At 32.9% G+C, this 19,053-nt stretch overlaps 1 protein-coding gene and 1 long non-coding RNA gene across 2 annotated transcripts; both read right to left on the bottom strand.

Annotated features, from left to right (window-relative positions):
* Nucleotides 1–6,472: 6,472 nt before the first annotated feature.
* LOC125496627 (uncharacterized) lies at nucleotides 6,473–7,006 on the bottom strand. Its single transcript, XM_048642141.1, has one exon. The coding sequence runs from the start codon at nucleotides 7,004–7,006 to the stop codon at nucleotides 6,473–6,475; it is 534 nt and encodes a 177-aa protein (XP_048498098.1).
* Nucleotides 7,007–17,007: 10,001 nt separating this feature from the next.
* LOC130591261 (uncharacterized) lies at nucleotides 17,008–18,113 on the bottom strand. Its single transcript, XR_008969036.1, has 2 exons — nucleotides 17,937–18,113; nucleotides 17,008–17,256 (listed from the first exon to the last, which is right to left on the bottom strand). It is a non-coding gene; the product is annotated as an uncharacterized LOC130591261 (long non-coding RNA).
* Between the last annotated feature and the right edge of the window lie 940 nt (nucleotides 18,114–19,053).

The raw sequence follows: 19,053 nt of genomic DNA, 5'->3' as shown, positions 1-19,053 counted from the left end.
GGAAGGGGATCTTCACCTAGATTAGAGTGTTTCATTTATTTTGAGTATTGATACAATATTTACTTTTATTAATAAAGAAGTATTATTATTTTTTGTTAAAGTCTTCCGCTGCAAGTTATTTTGTTAGTTAGTAGTTGGTTGCTGAAAGCGTGTTAGTCACGTGGTGATAATACTCCCAAATTACTCAAATATTATTTACTAGATTATTTATTTAAAAGCAAGTAAATTGGGGTGTTACAAAGTGGTATTAGTTTTTCAGGTGTTGAAAAGATAAAAGTTGAACATTAAAATTGATGGGTAGACATAAGATGGACATATAGAGTTTCGCATTTGCATTCTAAATTTTTTTTTATTTAGTTTAATTGTTTTCTTTTGACGATTTATATAGATGCATCTTACTAGTGCCACAAAACGGTATATATATATATATATATATATATATATATATATATATATATATATATATATATATATATATATATGTATTTATATTTTTTTTTTGAAAGATGAAGGGTGTAGATATGTTGGGGTGACAAGCTCTGTCTAGGATTAGGAAGGCTCTCCCCGACGCTGTGGGTAACTTCCTTACCTGGGAGTTATAATCACCTTGGCTATTCTATATCTTGAAATCAAGTACACTTTAAAAATTTTGAAATTAATATTTTAAGCCATAGTGGTGCATCTAGTAAAAATCTTGAAATATATTTAGTTATTATATATTAGTATTACTTTTATGATATTCTTGTAATATTTCAATTCTTTTTGCTTTTATATGATTGTTGTTGGAAGTTGAGGAAAACGTTTATGTTATTCCTTATGTATGGGATAAGCAAGGAGTCATGCTGCATTGGCGAGCAAATAATAGTACTATGTGTATTTTTTTTACCTCTCGAAAATACTCAGGACAATATGATTATATGGCCATTGATGAGCTAGAGAATGCTATCAAGACAGACTACGTATCACAGTTTAAAGTTTTCAGTAACCTAGACATATATAGTTTTGTTTTGGTTATGAAACGGCCTAGTTGTCTTAAGAATATTTTGATATGCTCAAATATTCTAGTAATTGTTATAAATAAGGCCTCATATTTGGCCGTGATATATGAAGTATGTGATTGCTATGTTTTGAACTAGTTATACTTACATGTTTATTGAATTGTTTGGTAGTTACACAGTTGTTCTATGAATGTTAGTTGAGATTTATCCTCAAAAGCCCTTATATCTAGCAGAATGGCAGAAAGAAGGAGAAGGAGTATGAGTTCTATGGTTAGAAGGCTAGCAAAGAAAACTGAAAACATCACTCAAGTGATAGATAATCAAGAAACCAAGCAGAGTGAGACAAATAGTTTTGGTGAGATCTTTAAGAGGGTAGCAGTTGTCAAACCTCCGACTTACCATGGGAAAGAGGACCCAACTAGTTTAGAAAACTGGATCCAAGAATTCGATAAGCTTTTTGATGCCATAGTGTGCCGTGAAAACCTTAGAGTTAATAATGTTGTTTATTATTTGAGAGATGAGGCAAACCTATGGTGAAAACACAGAAAGATGATCTTTTAGAGGATCCGGACTTTGGTGGGAGAGTTTAAAGATGCCTTGAGGACCAAGTTTTATCCTGCGTACTTAAGGAAGTAAAAGGCTATGGAGTTCACCAATTTGAGGATGGGGACTATGTCTATTGATGAGTATTATAGCAAATTTTTGGAGTTAATGAGGTTTGCACCTGAGATAGTACCATCTGAGACTTTGAAGGCCCAAAGATTTGAGCAAGGGTTAACCTTAAATCTCCAAAATAAGTTGGGAGGAGTAACTTTGGAGACTCTTGATGAAATTTATGGTAGAGCTGCTCACTTATATGGGATTAAAGGAAGAGAGATTGAAGGGACCTCCTATGGGAAAAAGAGGAAGTATAACAACTATGGGAACCAACAAAGTGGAGATAATAAGCCTAAGCCCAATGTTGGATTTAACTAAACTGAGAAAGATAATAGGTACCTTAGTCGAAGCCTAATGGGAACCAAGGTAATGGGAAGAAAGCTGAGAGAACTTTTTTCTGCAAAAGGTGTGATAGAAATACCCTGAAAAGGATTGTCAAGGCAACTTGGTGATATGCATTATTTCAGAAATTGGGACACCGTGGTAGAGTCTTTAGAAAAGCTGGTGGAGAACCTGCAATCAAACCTGACTGAGTAGTAAGGCCCCTCAGAATGATCAATAAAAGTTAGCTTCTTTCAGTGCTGGTGTTAAATCAGGGATGAGGAATTAGTCTAAAGGTAGAGTTTTCGTCATGAACCGTCGTGAGGCGCATAATGTTTCTGAGGTAGTAGTTGGAACCTTTTTCATTAATTTCCAGTTTGTCAAAGTGTTATTTGATTGAGGAGCATCTCATTCATTTATTTCTAGCACTTTAATAGAATAGCTCCAGTTAAGCAGTCCAATGTTTATTTCATTAGATGTTGCATTGCCATCAGGGGAGATGCTTAATTTTACTACTTTACATAGTCAAGTACCTTTAGTGATAGTGGGGTGAACTTTCATCCGACTTAGTTGAGTTTGACTTGTCAGACCTCGATGTAGTTTTGGGATGATTGGTTGGGAAGATTCAAGGCTCATATTGATTGTGAGGCCCAGAAGGTGTCTTTAGTCGGTCCTAAGAAAGAAAGGGTGACTTATAGGAAGCTTGGGAAGGAGAAGGAATGAAGATAGTGTCTGCGATGAGAATTCAATCTTATGTGAAGAAGGGGTGTCCGTTATTCTTATGTGGAGTTCAGAGGATTGAAAAGGAAGATGGGAACAGGGAGATCCTGATCGTATCTGAGTTTCCTGATGTGTTTCCTGAAGAGATACCAGGTGTGCCACCGGTTAGGGATCTTGAGTTAACTATAGACTTGATGCCAGGAACTGGACCTATTTCAAAGGCTTCGTATAGAATGGCTCCCGCTGAGATTAAAGAGTTACAAGTTTAGTGGGAGGAGTTATTGGAGAAAGGGTATATAAGACCTAGTTGTCTCCTTGGGGTGCACCTCTATTATTTGTGAAAAAGAAGGATGGTAGTTTGAGGTTGTGCATTGATTATCGGAGTTGAACAATGTGACGATCAAGAATGAGTATCTGCTTCCGAGAATAGATGATTTATTTGATCAGTTGAAAGGAGCGGGGATTTTCTCGAAGATCGATTTAAGGTCAGGTATCACCAATTGAGGATTGCTTAGGGTGATATTCCTAAGACTGCAATTAGGACGCGTTATGGTCACTATGAGTTCACAGTGATGCCGTTTGGTCTGACTAACGCACTTGTAGTGTTCATGGATTTGATGCATAGGATTTTCAGTCCATACTTGGATAAATATGTTATTGTGTTTATAGATGATATTTTGATATATTCGAAATATAGGAGCAGTCATGAGCTGCATTTGAGGGAAGTTTTGTCCACCCTAAGAGAGCATAAGTTGTAGCCAAACTCTCTAAGTGTGAGTTTTGGTTGGATGAGGTTGCATTTTTAGGACATGTTATCTCAAAGGAAGGAGTTTCAGTGGATCCTGCTAAGATTCAAACGGTGCGCGAGTGCCCAACACCGAAGATGGTGTATGATATAAGGAGTTTCCTTGGGTTAGGTTACTATAGAATATTTGTAAAGGATTTCTCGAAGATCTCGAGACCAATGACTAGCCTGATGAAGAAAGAATGTAAGTTTGTTAGGAATCCAGAGTGTGAGGAAGTTTTTTTTTTCGGCGTTGAAGGAAAGGTTGACTACAACACCTGTTTTGGCGCTACCTGATGAAAGTCAGCAGTATGATGTTTATAGTAATACTTCGAAATTTGGGTTAGGTTGTGTATTGATGCAGAATCGGAAGGTCATTGCTTATGCTTCTAGGCAGTCAAAACCATATGAAGTGAATTATCCAACCTATGATATTAAATTAGTTGCAATAGTGTTTGCTTTGAAGATATAGCGAACTACTTGTATGGGGCAACGTGTAAGTTGTACACGGATCATAAGAGCTCAAATTATATTTTCACTTAGAAGGAGTTGAACATGAGGCAGAGGAGGTGGTTGGAGTTGATCAAGGATTATGATCTGAGATCCAGTATCATGAAGGGAAAGTTAATATTGTTGCTGATGCATTGAGTCGAAAGTCGAGTCATTTATTTAATGCAATGGTGTTGCGCAGTCAGTTATGTGTCGAGTTTTAGAAATTGTCATTGGGGGTACTAGAAGAAGGAGGTGTTGAAGAATTTGGGTTCTTTGTCAGTTCAACCCTCAATCTATGATGAGATTAGGGAAGGTCAATCAAAGGATGAAAAGTTAGAAAAATTCGAGAGAAGATCCAGGATGTCAGGTGTCGATTTCCAATAGCCGATGATGGAAGTATTCGGTTCAAAGGGAGGTGGTGTATACCAAGAAATAAGAAGAGTTAAGCGGAAATTATGGAAAAGCTCATAGCTCACCTTATTCAGTACACCAGGTGGTGATAAGTTGTATAAGGACATGAAGCAAATGTTCTGGTGGCCAAACATGAAGCAGAGGTAGCAGAGTTCGTGGCTAAGTGTCTCACATGCAAAAGGTCAAGTTTGAGCACAAGAGGCAAAGGGAAGGTTCAGCCTCTAAATTCTGAGTTGGAAATGGGATTCTATATCAATGGATTTTGTGTCTGCATTACCAAGAACTAAGGCTGGAAATGATACAATTTGGGTAGTGGTTGATCGTTTAACTAAATCCGCAACTTTCATTCCTATGAAGAATACTTGGTCGATGGATCAATTGGCTAAAGCATATGTGAAGTGGGTGGTGAAATATCATGGTGTGCCTAAGGACATTGTGTCCGATCGTGATTCACGATTCTTGTCCAACTTTTGGCAGAGTTTGCAGAAGGCTTTGGGTACTAATTTGGTAATGAGTACAACTTTTCATCCGGTTACAGATGGGCAAACAGAATGAACAATTCAGACTTTAGAAGATATGTTGCGATCTTGTGTTATAGAGTATCAGGGTTCGTGGGAGGACTTCTTGGATTTGATAGAATTTTCCTACAACAATAGTCATCATGCAAGTATTGATATGGCTCTGTTTGAGGCTTTATATGGTCGAAAGTGTAGAAGTCCATGCTGGAATGATATTGTAATATCCCGAATTTTTTGTAACTATTTTATAAAATTTATTTTGTTATAATAAGATTTTATAAATATAAAATTCTGAAAAATAAAGTAAAATCATAATAAATCAGATTTTTATGAAACTGTTTTATTTATTAAATCAGATTATTTTTATCTTTTAAAAAAATCCGAAATCAGATTTTTCTTGAATCAGATTTTTTTTTTCGTTCAAAAAGAAAGATAGAGAGAAAAGAAAAATCTGAATTTTTTTTAAATACTCATCTTTTAGTGAAAACCCTAGATTTACACACATATATATATACCCTAAACACCCAAAAATCCCCACGTAATACACTTTCTTCATTTTTTGGTAAGTTCTAAATTTTAGATCTAGAATCACCATTGTTGAATTTCGAAGGTTTCAACCAGAAAAAAAAATAATATATTTTGAAAATCAGACATCGCGATTCCGACGACTTGGCCGGAGTCCGACGCCGGTCTTCTTCTCTTTTCTTCTTTCTTCTTTCTTCTTTCCTTTCTTCCTCCTGCTTCTCGCTGCTGCGTGCATCAGTTCTTTAAAATTTTTTTGGTCAAGCTTTAAAAGTTTTTAATAAAAAAAAAAGGGTGTAGTGTAGCGGCAGAATGGCAGTAGGTGCCAGTGTGTTCTGTCACACATCAAACCATTAACCATATACAAATTTTTCTTTCAATAGTGACATGTCACGTGTTTTTAGTAGAGATTTTTATGTTTTTACCTTTTTCTGTTTTCGGATTTTGGTTCATATTAACCTTGCAAACTTTGATTAATTATTTTTTCGGGATATTATATCAAGTGACTAACGTTAGGTAATATTATTTGTTGTAGACGGAAACTTCGTAGAAGGCGACTTTTAGTTGACATTGCTATATTCGGTCAGCGTTTGAGGTAATTCACAATGTCCATCAACAACTAGAATCCCGTTAGGAATTGTATGTGCTATGTGTAATACATGTGGTTATGTGATTCCATGTTTATGTTAGATGTATATTATGTGACAGGAATAGTATAGTACTTTCTATGACTAAAATTATTATTATTATTACTATAGTACTATTATCCCTGCGTATAATATATATGTATCTACTGGTATTGTTATTATGAATTTGGATTTATAATGTACCTAAGTATACCATCGTATTAAAATTATGCTAATATTTTTTTTTTTTTTGATAAGCAAGCAAGTAATTTCATTGAAGATCAAAACAATACACCAAACCAATTCAAAGGATAAACGAACCAACTAGGTTGGACCCTTCATCACAAAGAACCGGCAAACCAATTTAGCTTACAAGAGCATAAGCCCCATTACAAACTATTAAACCATGTCATATCCCTTCTACTAATCTTCTGTGGTAGTAACTGTTCCAATTCTAATCTTGACTATTGCTCTTATCTGCTTCCCTGTTGCTTCCACACTTGGAATAAGTGCATTCCAATAGCTAGAGTTCCTAGCTTGCCAGACATAATATAGTAATGCTGCAAGCCCTGCATAAAACACTTGTTTCACAAATTTGGACTGTTTAGTCCTCTTTAGCCATCTGATAAGCTCTTGTAATGTGCTGCTGGAAGATGTAATCCCCAACCATCTCTTCAGGTCATTTAGACATCTCTCACTATATTCACATTGGAAGAATAAATGGACATGGTCCTCAGCTCCATTATGACATATTAGACATCTATCAGATGTGCTGATTCCTACTTGCGCCAGTTTTGCTGTTGTCTGGAGCTTAGATTGAACTGCCATCCAGCTGATAAATCTATGCTTAGGAACACTCAATCTGTTCCACACCATTTTATCCCAAATCACCTTCTGTTTATCTCCTTTGATTTTATCATAAACCTCTTGAATGGAATATTTAGGCCATGAAGACATCTCAGCTTCAGTAAAAATTATGCTAATATTGATAATGTACTTAATGGGTATAACTAGTGTGTTAATAATGTAACGAACGGTATTATAAGTTGATATATATTGTGACTCTATGAGGCTCTAATGATGGATATATTGGTTACTATGAATTATGTACGTTGATTATTATAATTCTATAAAGTGGTTAAGTTGTGAAAATATTTATCGTACTGAAGATGTTCCTGTTAATGTTAACGTGGTGCTTGATGTGTCGTAACCATTAAAAATATATTAATCACGTAAAGTGGAAATATTATTGAGGGAAATAGCCTGTGGACTTGGATCCTCCATAGGTGATGAACAATATTTGATTCTATTCTGTTACAACTCTTTATTGTCTTCCTCCTAATACTATTGGTGCGCATTGAGGATACCCATTAGATTAGTGAGGGCTGTGCACACTAGGGACATTCTGCAAAACGATATTGGTCATTACTCTTATTTATCTGGGTGACGACCCATGTTGAAGTAGGTGGTTACTGGGATTAGTCCCGGCCTACTGACGTTCAATTCCCTTCTAATAAATAAAATTGTTGTGTATGACTCATATAAACTTGAATAATTGAAATGGTTAATCATATTATATACTTGTTTGTATTATGTTATACTTGTCTGTATTACGTTATATTTGTCTGTATTATGCTATAAAAATTATTTTTAAAATATAACTATTATTATTTTAACGGATGGAGTTGTAATTACTTAGCTTTCGCTAATTTTTGTGTTTTTGTTTTCCTTTGTTCTGTTCCTATTTATATTGTGCAGGTTGGTGAAAGGGACTACGTTGCAGGAATGAGTGAACTTATAGTTTTTAAGTTCACCTAGTTTAATAAACATTATAGTACTGTCATTTGAGATTGTTTAGTTTTGGTTGTAGACAACTTAGTTTGGTTATTTTGATACCTTGGTTGTGAGTTAAATTTTTATTCTTAATAATTAGCCTTGCATTTATTTTATAACAATAGATGCGCCGGTAACACCCTAAAGGTTTGGTCAAATATTTTAATGAAAAGTGAATATTTTATAAAGTTTTAGAACCAAAGTTTTGGGGTATTACAGATATTAGTGAAATCGTGGTGCTTGGACTCGAGTTCTTCGAAGAGACGGCGAAAGAGGTGCAAGTGATTCAAGAAAAGATCAAGGTAGCTCAAGATCGATAGAAGAGTTATGCTGATTTGAAGCGAAGGGGTGAAGAGTTTCAGGTCGGGGAGAAGGTATTGTTGAAAATATCTCTAATGAAAAGGGTGATGCGATTTGGGAAGATGGGAAAGTTAAGCCCAAAGTATATCGGGCCATATGAGGTTCTAAAGAAGATCGAAAAAGTGGCATATAAGTTGGATTTGTCAAATGATTTAAGTCGATTCCATGATGTTATTATATCCATATATCTCAGTCAAGGAAGTATATTCCAGATATGTCTCATGTGCTGCAACCTGATACCATTGAATTAGATGATAGTTTGACTTACGAGGAAAGACTTGTAAGAATCCTTGATAGTAAAGTTAGAAGTACTTGGACTAAGGATGTAAGATTAGTCAAAGTTTTATGGTCAAACCATTAGATTGAGGAAGCAAGATGGGAAGTTAAAGCGGATATGCGCAAGAAATATCCGGTGTTGTTTTCTGAGGTTAGTTGTCGAGTTACGGGGTCGTAACTACTTTTAAGGGGGGTAAAAAGCGATAGTGTTTCGCGCTTTACTATAGTTATTGCATTTTAGGATATTTATGAGTCATTATATGCATTTTAGACATGAGCATTTTGAGTTAGAAACTGCAATTTCGGATTTTAATCCGTTTTTGGAAAGTGATTATGACTTTTTGTCTTAAGTTTCGAGGTCGAAACTTCTTTTAAATAATCAAATATTTATTTTCCAAAATAAATATTTTAAGCAAAGGGTATTTTAGTATTTTTATTGGTTTTAAATTATTTTTGTGGGAATATTGCGCCAAAATTAGATTTGTTAAGGTTTTGGTATTAAATCCTAGTCAAAAAAATTTCAGAAAACCAAAAAAAAAAAATTTTTTTTTTGGGGCCATATATTCCTACGGGATTTAAGGTGATTGGAGGGAGTTATGTTTTCCTATAACTTCCAAATTTATGATGGAGGTTACAAATCTTGGTTTCATCTCCTAATTTATGGTGAAGGTTACAAACTATTTCATTTTTGAATTAAGTACTACATATTCTACTCGTATAAATACCCCATACCTTAAGCCATCTTTTCCACACAAAAACTTTGAAGAATTCATAAATCTCTTACTTCAAAATTCTCCTTTCTCTTCCTATCTATTCTAGTTTTATATTTCTTATTCAAATTTCAATTTTGTTTGGTTTAAGAAAAATATTTTCATATTTCTTACTCAAAAATATTATGCTCATGATAGGTCATTTATGTTTAAATTCATGATTAAGTTCATGTGGTAGATTGCTTATTGGTTGGTTATGAGAAAGCTCAAGTATAAGAATAAGTGAAGATATTAGTATTAGTTTCTGCAAGATCAAGGTACGTTATGTAGCTAGATCTTTTGAAATATGATTTTATGTGATAAAGTTGTTTATTGATTTAATGGTTGGATTGGTTTAGAAATGTGGTTCGAAATGGTTACAATATTTTATTATTCACTCTTGGAAATGAAAAGAAGGAATGATTTTATCAATCATTTTTATATAGAAGTTTTGTTATCCTTTTTGGAAAAATTAAATTACTTTTACAAGAAAAGGTTGGTTGGTTTTCATGAACGTTGAATGTTCAAAAAGTTATTTATGAAGAAAGGAGGTTTATTCATGACTTACAAGTCATATTATTATTATTTCCGCTTGATTAATATCAAGAGATTCAAAGTCCACTTGTTGGCAATTATAGTTACCCCTTGATATAGCTCCGTGATGGGAACGACTAGCTTGGGGGTGTGCACACTTAGCAAAATAGAAGGGGTGATAAGAAGAGGAATTGTTTTCAGGATTATTTTTAATCCAAGTTGTTTGGAAAGATTTTGTTCTTAAAAGGTTATTCTTGAATTATTATTCAAGTGTTTGGAAAGAGTTTGTTCTTAAAAGGTTATTCTTGAACTATTATTCAAGTGTTTGAAAAGAGTTTGTTTTTAAAAGGTTATTCTTGAATTATTATTTAAGTGTTTGGAAAGAGTTTGTTCTTAAAATGTTGTTCTTGAATTATTATTAAGTGCGTGAAAATATTTTATTCTTAAAGAGTTATTCTTGAATTATTGGTGATAGAGTTTTCGAAATGAAAAATTGTTACGAACTAACAAATGTGTTACTTATCTAGTACATTTAGTACTCAGTTTTATACTGATGCGTATTTTCTTTTTCCTATTTGGCTTTACCCTGTTTACCTTTTTGATAAGCAGATTTGCAGGTGAATTTTGGATGTGCATGGGAGCATACTAGGAAGGGGGTCTTCACCTAGATTAGAGTGTTTCATTTATTTTGAGTATTGATACAATATTTACTTTTATTAACAAAGAAGTATTATTATTTTTGGTTAAAGTCTTCCGCTGTAAGTTATTTTGTTAGTTAGTAGTTGGTTGCCGAAAGCGTGTTAGTCACGTGGCGGTAATACTCCCAAATTACTCAAATATTATTTACTAAATTATTTGTTCAAAAGCAAGTAATTTGAGGGTGTTACATTGATAGTTTTTATAGTACCTTGAAAAATATCATGTCATAAAAATCGTATTTTACTTTGATATAGCTTCATCTTAGGAAATGAGATAGATAAACCATTCTTTTTAATAGCATGTAAAAAGTATTAAGGTGCTTGAAATATTGATATAAGGTATCTAAAAATATTAGAACATCATCAATGTAGATGACTATTATATTTATAATATAAGGATTCAAAATATCATCTATAATATTTTGAAAATCAGACTGGGCGTTTTTCAAGTCAAAAGACATTAGATTCCATTCATACTATTTAAATGGAATATTAAAGGAAATTTTATATCTATTTTTTTCTTGTATTTGAATTTGTTAAAATCCACTCTTCATGTCGAACTTTGAGAAAATTTTTGCATTATAAAGCCGACTTAATAAATGTTTTTTTATTAGGGATTAGGTATCTTATCCATTGGAAGACTTTATTAAGAGGCTTATAATTAATTACTAATCTAGGAACTCCTCTTTTCTTTTCTACTTGATTCCATAAAAAGCAGCACAGATTTAAGGAGATTCAGATAGTCTAATTAATTTTTTTTCTAATAAGATTTGAATTTCTTTTTTACAAAACTCTAACATTTTTAGATTCATTTCAAGAGTCTTCCCGTAGTAGCTAGGGATAGCTTTTTCTGAAAATTCCTTTTCATATGGAAGTGAAACCATATGTTTTTTTTACTTTTCGAGAAAAAATTAGGTGTATCTGCACGTACCTCATTTTAAATTTTTTGTTGTAGATCAAATATTTTCTTTTGAATGTATGTGATTTTTAATTGTTCTTCTATTTCTAAGTATGAGATTTCTTGTTGTAAAAGAGATATATGAGATTTTTTATTATTTATTGAATTTAGTTGTTGAAATATAGACGAGGAATGTAATATAGCTAAATCTTCTTGATGTACTAGAGCGAGAAATTGAATGATATTTTATTTCCTATAATATTAGTATGAAAACCATTACGATCAACTGAAAATGGATCTATTTGAATAACAAAAGGAGTACCAAACATTATTTCATTAATTGTGTCTTTTACTAGAATGAAGGTATTTTTGAAACAATAATCTTGATTACATATATATGCCTTTAAAAGTTTATATTTTATTTTTAACAGTTCACCATCAGCAGTATGTAATATTTTTATTGTTTTTCTATAAAAGATGCTAGGAATTAGTCCTTCTTTTATACAATTTTGATCAGCTTCACTGTCTATTAAGACTATAATATCTATGTCAAAGACATTACCTATTTAAAGAAAAATGAGAAAATATCATTTTTTGAATATTTATTCTATCTACAATATTTATTTGTTCATCACTGAGTTTTTTTAGATGAATTTTAATTAGCAGGTAAGTTTGAAGTAGAAGGTTGATCCTTTTGAGTATTATATGAATCTAGTAGTGCTATTCTAGTTTGAAGTTCTAAGTCTTTAGTTTTAAAATTCAATAATTGTTCTTTAATCTCCTTGATGTATATTTTAAGGGTATTAGCTTTTGTTTGTAAAACTTTAGTTGTAATTTGTTTGAAAACATTATGAGTTAGATATTGGTCAAATATTTTTGATAAGGTAAACGATTTAGTTATAGTAGGATTTCTTCCTTACAAATAATATGTAATGTCCCGAAATTTTAAACTTGCTTAAATTAAATAATATTAATTAGTGGCTAAATTTTTCCTTTAATCATAAGTTAAGATCAAAATTTTTGTTATTTTATGTCCAAGTAATGATAATATATATATTGTATTGCTAGAGTTGCTAATAATAACAAGTTATGTTAAATGATTTCATTAGTTAAAATAAGAAAACAAATAATAGACAAAACAATTACTTGAACTTTACAAAAATGGGTCAAATTGGTTTTGGTAATAAAAAGGAAAAGAAAAAGAGAAAAGAAAAGAAAAAAAAAAGAATTTGAAAAAAAACAGAAAACTGAGTTTTTCTTCTCTTTCGACCCATTTCAGTTTTCTCTTCACAAACAACCCATTCATGAATTTCTAACCCAAAATGGATTTTGTTGCACACAAAAAACTCAACTTCAAACAAAATTCATTAAGCAAACCAAATTACCCAATAACCCATTTTAATAATTCAATTACATCAATGAAATCTGGGCACAATTGAAGCTCAACAATGGCTATAAATAGCCATGTTTATCCCCTCAAACCATTCACTCAAACCACTTGAGTCTTCGCCGGAAAACACCACCCAAAACACCCCTCAAATCCCCTGTTTTTTTTTCAATTCTCTCTCTCCTCTGTTTTCGTGCGACCACCGTAGCACCACCACCCTATGCCGACGACCACCTTGCGCCAACCACCACCGCCGTCGCCTACCCAGCCCGCACTTCTTCGTCGCCCGCATCCCCTCTCCCTCGTCCTCATCTCTCTCGCTCAGCTCCTCTCTCCTCTCGCCCAATTCGTTTTCTCTCTCCTCTTCCTGGTCTGATGTTCGCACCGTCCCAACACCACCGGAGCACCGTCGCGAGCCGCCCACACGCGACTTTCTGCCTCGTCGCGCCTTCGGTCGCCGGAGCTCGACTCACTTCGTTGCAACATCTCTCTGGTTTGAAGCAGTGGTATGTTAAACATACCTCTTCCTTTCATAGTTTAATATCATTGAAGTTGAAGCATTGGTTTGAAATATATTGTTGGGCTTTAATGCTTTGGAAATAAGTGGGCTGACTAATAAATCAGTAAATTATTAGACTATTTGAGATGGTTAGTCAATATGTTAATGATCTAATTTAGTTAATAACACTAACATAATAAAACCCATTATAAAGTATGACTCTTGCTTGTAATTTAATTATTATGAACTTAATCATGAGTAATAAACGATTGAATAAGGATATACTATGTAATAATACTTAATAATATATTTCATGTAACTTTAATATATCAACTAAAGAATGATGTAAGTTAAATATAGTTTACTTGTCAGATTTACGCAGGCACTTACATATATTACACGAATAAAATAGTTATATTACGAGGTCTATAGTTACAAGTTATTAAGCTGGATTCATGAATCATGGAATTAATGGCTATTGTTTCGATTAAATAACGAATATGTTTAAAGGGGTCTTATGACTAATAAATGATTAAATGACGATGTAGTATGTTTTAATATTATATTTCATATAATTATAATATATCAATTAAAGAGTAATAGTAAATAAGTATAGTTTACTTGTTAAATTTGTATATGTTAAGGTAGTAGATAATTATATACTAATTAAACTACAAGAACGTAAGAATTCTATTACGAGTTTTATAATTACAAGTCATTAAGTATAATCATGAACCATAAGGTTAAAGGGACCCTATGACTAGTAGAATGAAGTTTTGAGATAAAGGTTAACAAAATTATAACGTTTTGAAATTATAAAATACGAAATGGTTATGGTAAGACGTCGTCAATAAATAATGAATTACGACTTAGACGCTAAGTTGTTAAGTGGAAAAGGCACCTGCGACTTTTTATCAACCACCAAAGACGCTAATATATAAAACTAGTACACACCTCCTAAAATGGACACATGATGGAAATGGATCAGTAAACTCGAAATTCCGAATAAAATATTAATAAGTCTTTATTAATTTCCGAATTGATTATTAGATTAAAAAGGAAGAGATATTACAAGCCTTCCCCTGCGATCAAGGTTGTTAAGCAGGATTCCAGGTAACGTCTACTGCTAACACCCGCACTCCCCTTCCAAATACGTTTTATGGTGCTTTTATATAATGTTTATGCTATGTTTTATATGGTGTGCGGGATATAAACTGTGCGACTATGTAACGTCTACTGCTAACACCCGCACTCCCCTTCCAACTACGTTTTATGGTGCTTTTATATAATGTTTATGCTATGTTTTATATGGTGTGCGGGATATAAACTGTGCGACTATGTAACGTCTACTGCTAACATCCTCCTTCCAACTACGTTTTATGGTGCTTTTATATAATGTTTATGCTATGTTTTATATGGTGTGCGGGATATAAAATGTGTGACTATGTAACGTCTATTGCTAACACCCGCACTCCCTTTCCAAATACGTTTTATGGTGCTTTTATATAATGTTTATGCTATGTTTTATATGGTGTGCGGGATATGAAATGTTTTGTAAATGATTTGATGACGTTATGAAATGACTTAATTATGATTTCTGAAAACTACTCAAAAGAAACGAAACATGATAAATGAAAGTGAAAGATGGTGAATGGTAGTACTATGTTCTCTGGGCCGTGCACGTGTCATTATGTTATCTGGCGGCAACACCACCTTCTGATGGGGGACAACGTCCTCGGTGGCACCCGCATTATGGCATTATATGCCACCTTCTGATGGGGAGGACAATGTCCTCGGTGGCTGTGCCTGGCATTATATGCCACCTTCTGATGGGGGATAAATTTCCTCGGTGGCTTTGCCTTCTGTTACGATGTATGGCATTATATGCTACCTTCTGATGGGGGATGAATATCCTCGGTGGCTTTGCCTTCTGTTACGATGTATGGCATTATATGCCACCTTCTGATGGGGGATGAATATCCTCGGTGGCTTTGCCTTCTGTTATGATGTATGGCATTATATGCCACCTTCTGATGGGGGATGAATATCCTCGGTGGCTTTGCCTTATGTTACGATGTCTGGCATTATATGCCACCTTCTGATGGGGGATGAATATCCTCGGTGGCTTTGCCTTCTGTTATGATCTATGATGTTATATGTCACCTTCTGATGGGGGATGAATATCCTCGGTGGCTATGCCTTTTTGTACTCGCCAAAGTAACCAAAGAAAGTTTTCTGATAATGAAATGTGATAATGGAGATAATATAAACGGAAATTACTTTTAAATTCCTGATTCGAAGTGTGTGTTTACGAAACGATTTTTACTATATTCTCTTCTCTCTGTTTGCAAATAAAATGAATTGAAATGAATTTACATTGTTAGAGTAGTATGTTACTGAGCCTCGGCTCATGACGTTTTGTTTTTTCTGTTTTAGGTATGCATACGAAGAGGGGATGACGTAGCAGTGAGGATTAAATTACGTTAATTCATGCGACTATGACGGATATGTAATCCAAGTTTATGATCACTAGATTATGTAGCATCAACTATGCTTAATCTATTTATATATATTTCTAGATGAAGTACCACTATTATAGAAGTTTAGTGATATGAAAGAATGTTGCCTTGTACTTTCTTGTGTGGAGAGTACGGTAGTGACGCACCGACTAAGCTAGGAAGGTTTTCCGCTGCTAATCTTTGTAATTAATTAACCTAATAGTGATGCTTAGAAGTCAGGGCGTTACATAATATCTTTTAATTTCAAAAGATATTCTTTTTAGTATATGTATCATTAATCTTATTTATGAGCTCAACTAAAATTCTTTCTCGTTGTTGACTTTTGAAATTACATTAATAGAAGGAAAATAAATAATATCTACATATTTTTCGATATAGTCTAATTTTGAAAAATAATCGAAATATATATCTCTTTACTATGTATTATGTTTGAATTTACTATCAAGTGAAAACAACTTCCTACAGTAAGTAGCCATAATTGTAGAGTAATATAATTTAGTGCATAAAACATTTAAATAGATGCATATAAATGGGACCAACGGGACAAATTTCAGATTTTGGGATGCCTTAATTATATTTCAGATTTTTTTTTAAGAATTTCTTTAAAAGGTTGATGATTTGAAAGTTCAAGGAATTATATTAAGGATTTAAATCCCTTGATTGCATATATAATTTAATTTACTTCCCACTCCCAAATCTTTTTAATATTATCATTGTACATTAAAGTTCAATTATCAATTCAATAGTTGCATAAGATTGTAATTGGAATCTACCCCTCTCTTTCTCTCTCTATCTCTATCTCTATCTCTATCTCTATCTCTAGATCTCTCTACCCCCTCCTTCTCTCTCTCTCTCTCTCTCTCTCTCTTTATATCTATCTCTCTCTATTTCTCCAAGTGATCGATTGTATGATCCTCAAACTTTTGTTGTTCCTCTTCAAGAAGGTATTTGTTAATATGGTATAATTTTTTTTTTGGATAGATGAAACTTTATTTTTCAATTCTCTTTTGTTTATTTAACTGATTGGTTTTCACTTGGTTTATTTTTTGATAAACGATTACTCTAATCAATCAACTTTTCAAGGTAATATGTTCTTCTTTATTTTTGTTCTTTTGGTATAAATTTTTTCTCCATCTTAGGTGCAAATTATTTTATGTAACAACCCTGAATTTCCAATACTTCTAAAATCAACTTAATATAACTCGGAAATCCAAAGGTGCTACGCCGCGATAATTATTAATAATAACCGCAAGGCTAATGGTTCTGACTAAAACAATAACCAAAAGTTTTAACTAATTATTACAGACCAACTAAATAGAATGTAAAATTAATTATTACAAACCAGAACATAATCCTTTAAATAAATAACAGCGGAAGTCTTTTTAAAGTCCTACTAAATCAAAATGGATCCAACGCACTCTTTAACCCAACTGGAGCTAACTATCTTCAAGTCCCTGCACATTAAACACCGTAATATCAGCCAAAGGCCGAGCAAGATTTAATACTGAAATAAAACAAAACTATTCAATGTGCAGGTAAGATATATAGGAATATCTTACAAATTCATTTAAAAGGTGTACAGATTATATAATAAAATTAACTTTCTAATAAACATCTTTCTTTTTTTGAACTACTCTGTAAAACTTTCAAATATAATTTCGTAATCTGTGAGTAGGAAGTATATAAGAATCCAATGAGCTAGCTAGGCTCACTAGACAAGGTAAACACCAAAGTCCCTAGTATGCATACCCCTAACTTGATAACGAACCAAGAAGGAAGACTAATGGCAAGTGTATTGATCAACATACACCCAACTACTAAAATATATTGTTGAGACACTGTTAACTCAACCTACTTCCAAACTCGGAGAATACCGCTTACCGGCAACCCCACAATAAAACTCTATAAACCCTCTTAAGGGTGAGGAACTTCCTCCTTTAAAAATCTCAACTTGGTAATATTGAGGAACTTCCTCCTTTTAATATAAATCTCATGAATAATCTCATAAACTCTTTCAATATAAATATCGAGAACCATTTAAATCTCAACGCATAATCTCATTGTAAAAGTAAATTTCCAAACATTATAAAACAATTTCTCAACTCATCTGTACAAGCACAGTAAGAAATCTTACCTTATCAGCAATCAAAGTTAGCAAATCTCAATCTCGAGTCAGAAAGATTCTTCTATAAATCCTGAATCTACAATATAATAACATATGTAGTATAAGTTACTCGTGGTATACCTAGAGTTGTCTCACAAACTATTTTATCATTGCATATTAGGACTTACTAGATATCCTAACTCTAAAATAATACCACATTTATAGTCACATCATATAGGAAAGTGGCAGCATTTATGGGTAAAGTAAAATCTAAACACGTACTATATATATGATAATACATACATGTGTAGTATACTAATATATAACTAATTGGTACTTAAGACCAAAGAATAATATCAGTATTAGAACTTTGTAAAACACTAATTTAGATGATCACAATTCACTATCCTATAATTAATGATACCTAGAATTGCTCTTGGCATGCAAATTCTCATAAAACAGTAACAATAGCTAAACATGGTTCACAATCCACTATCAAACCACACTACTATATTAAAATTGACAAGCATCAATGGCTAACAATAATGCTGCCAATTGCTAGTACTAACTAATCGTCGACATACATAAATAGTGTGCACATACAACTATGCCAATCCTGACAAGCTAATACTACTCTAATCCATGTATAACATACGTAATATGGAGCAGATATACATAATGGATAGTGATAAGAAAACAATAGTAGAAGTGTGTAGGTATAATAATATCAATTAAACATGAAGCAATTATACAAATCTGGTATTCATAAACAAATTCCCCCAATTTAATTTACTCAAGAACCCTAGTATAACAAAATCCCAATTCGAAAATTTACATTAACTAAGTCGAATTAAACATGAATCACAACCCAATTATACAAATTTCGCATAGTAAGAATTTTCCCCAATTCGATTTTGTTATGAACCCTAATTTATAAAACCCCAAATTCTGAAATCAAATCACCAAATACGAAAATAAAACTTAAGATTATAACTTACTTGATTAGGGGAAGGAATAAGATGAGATTACTCTATAAGAAGAACCCCAAAAACCGTCCTTTGATTCGATTCTCGACCCGAAATCGCAAACCAAAGCACACTAATAACCCCTTTGAAAACTCACAAAAACTGAAGCTATTGAAGAAGAA

Source organism: Beta vulgaris, chromosome 4 (genome assembly GCF_026745355.1).
Source record: "Beta vulgaris subsp. vulgaris cultivar EL10 chromosome 4, EL10.2, whole genome shotgun sequence".
Classification (NCBI taxonomy): domain Eukaryota; kingdom Viridiplantae; phylum Streptophyta; class Magnoliopsida; order Caryophyllales; family Amaranthaceae; genus Beta; species Beta vulgaris.
The sequence above is the reverse complement of the archived record's forward strand: the minus strand, read 5'-3'. Positions and strand labels throughout refer to the sequence as shown.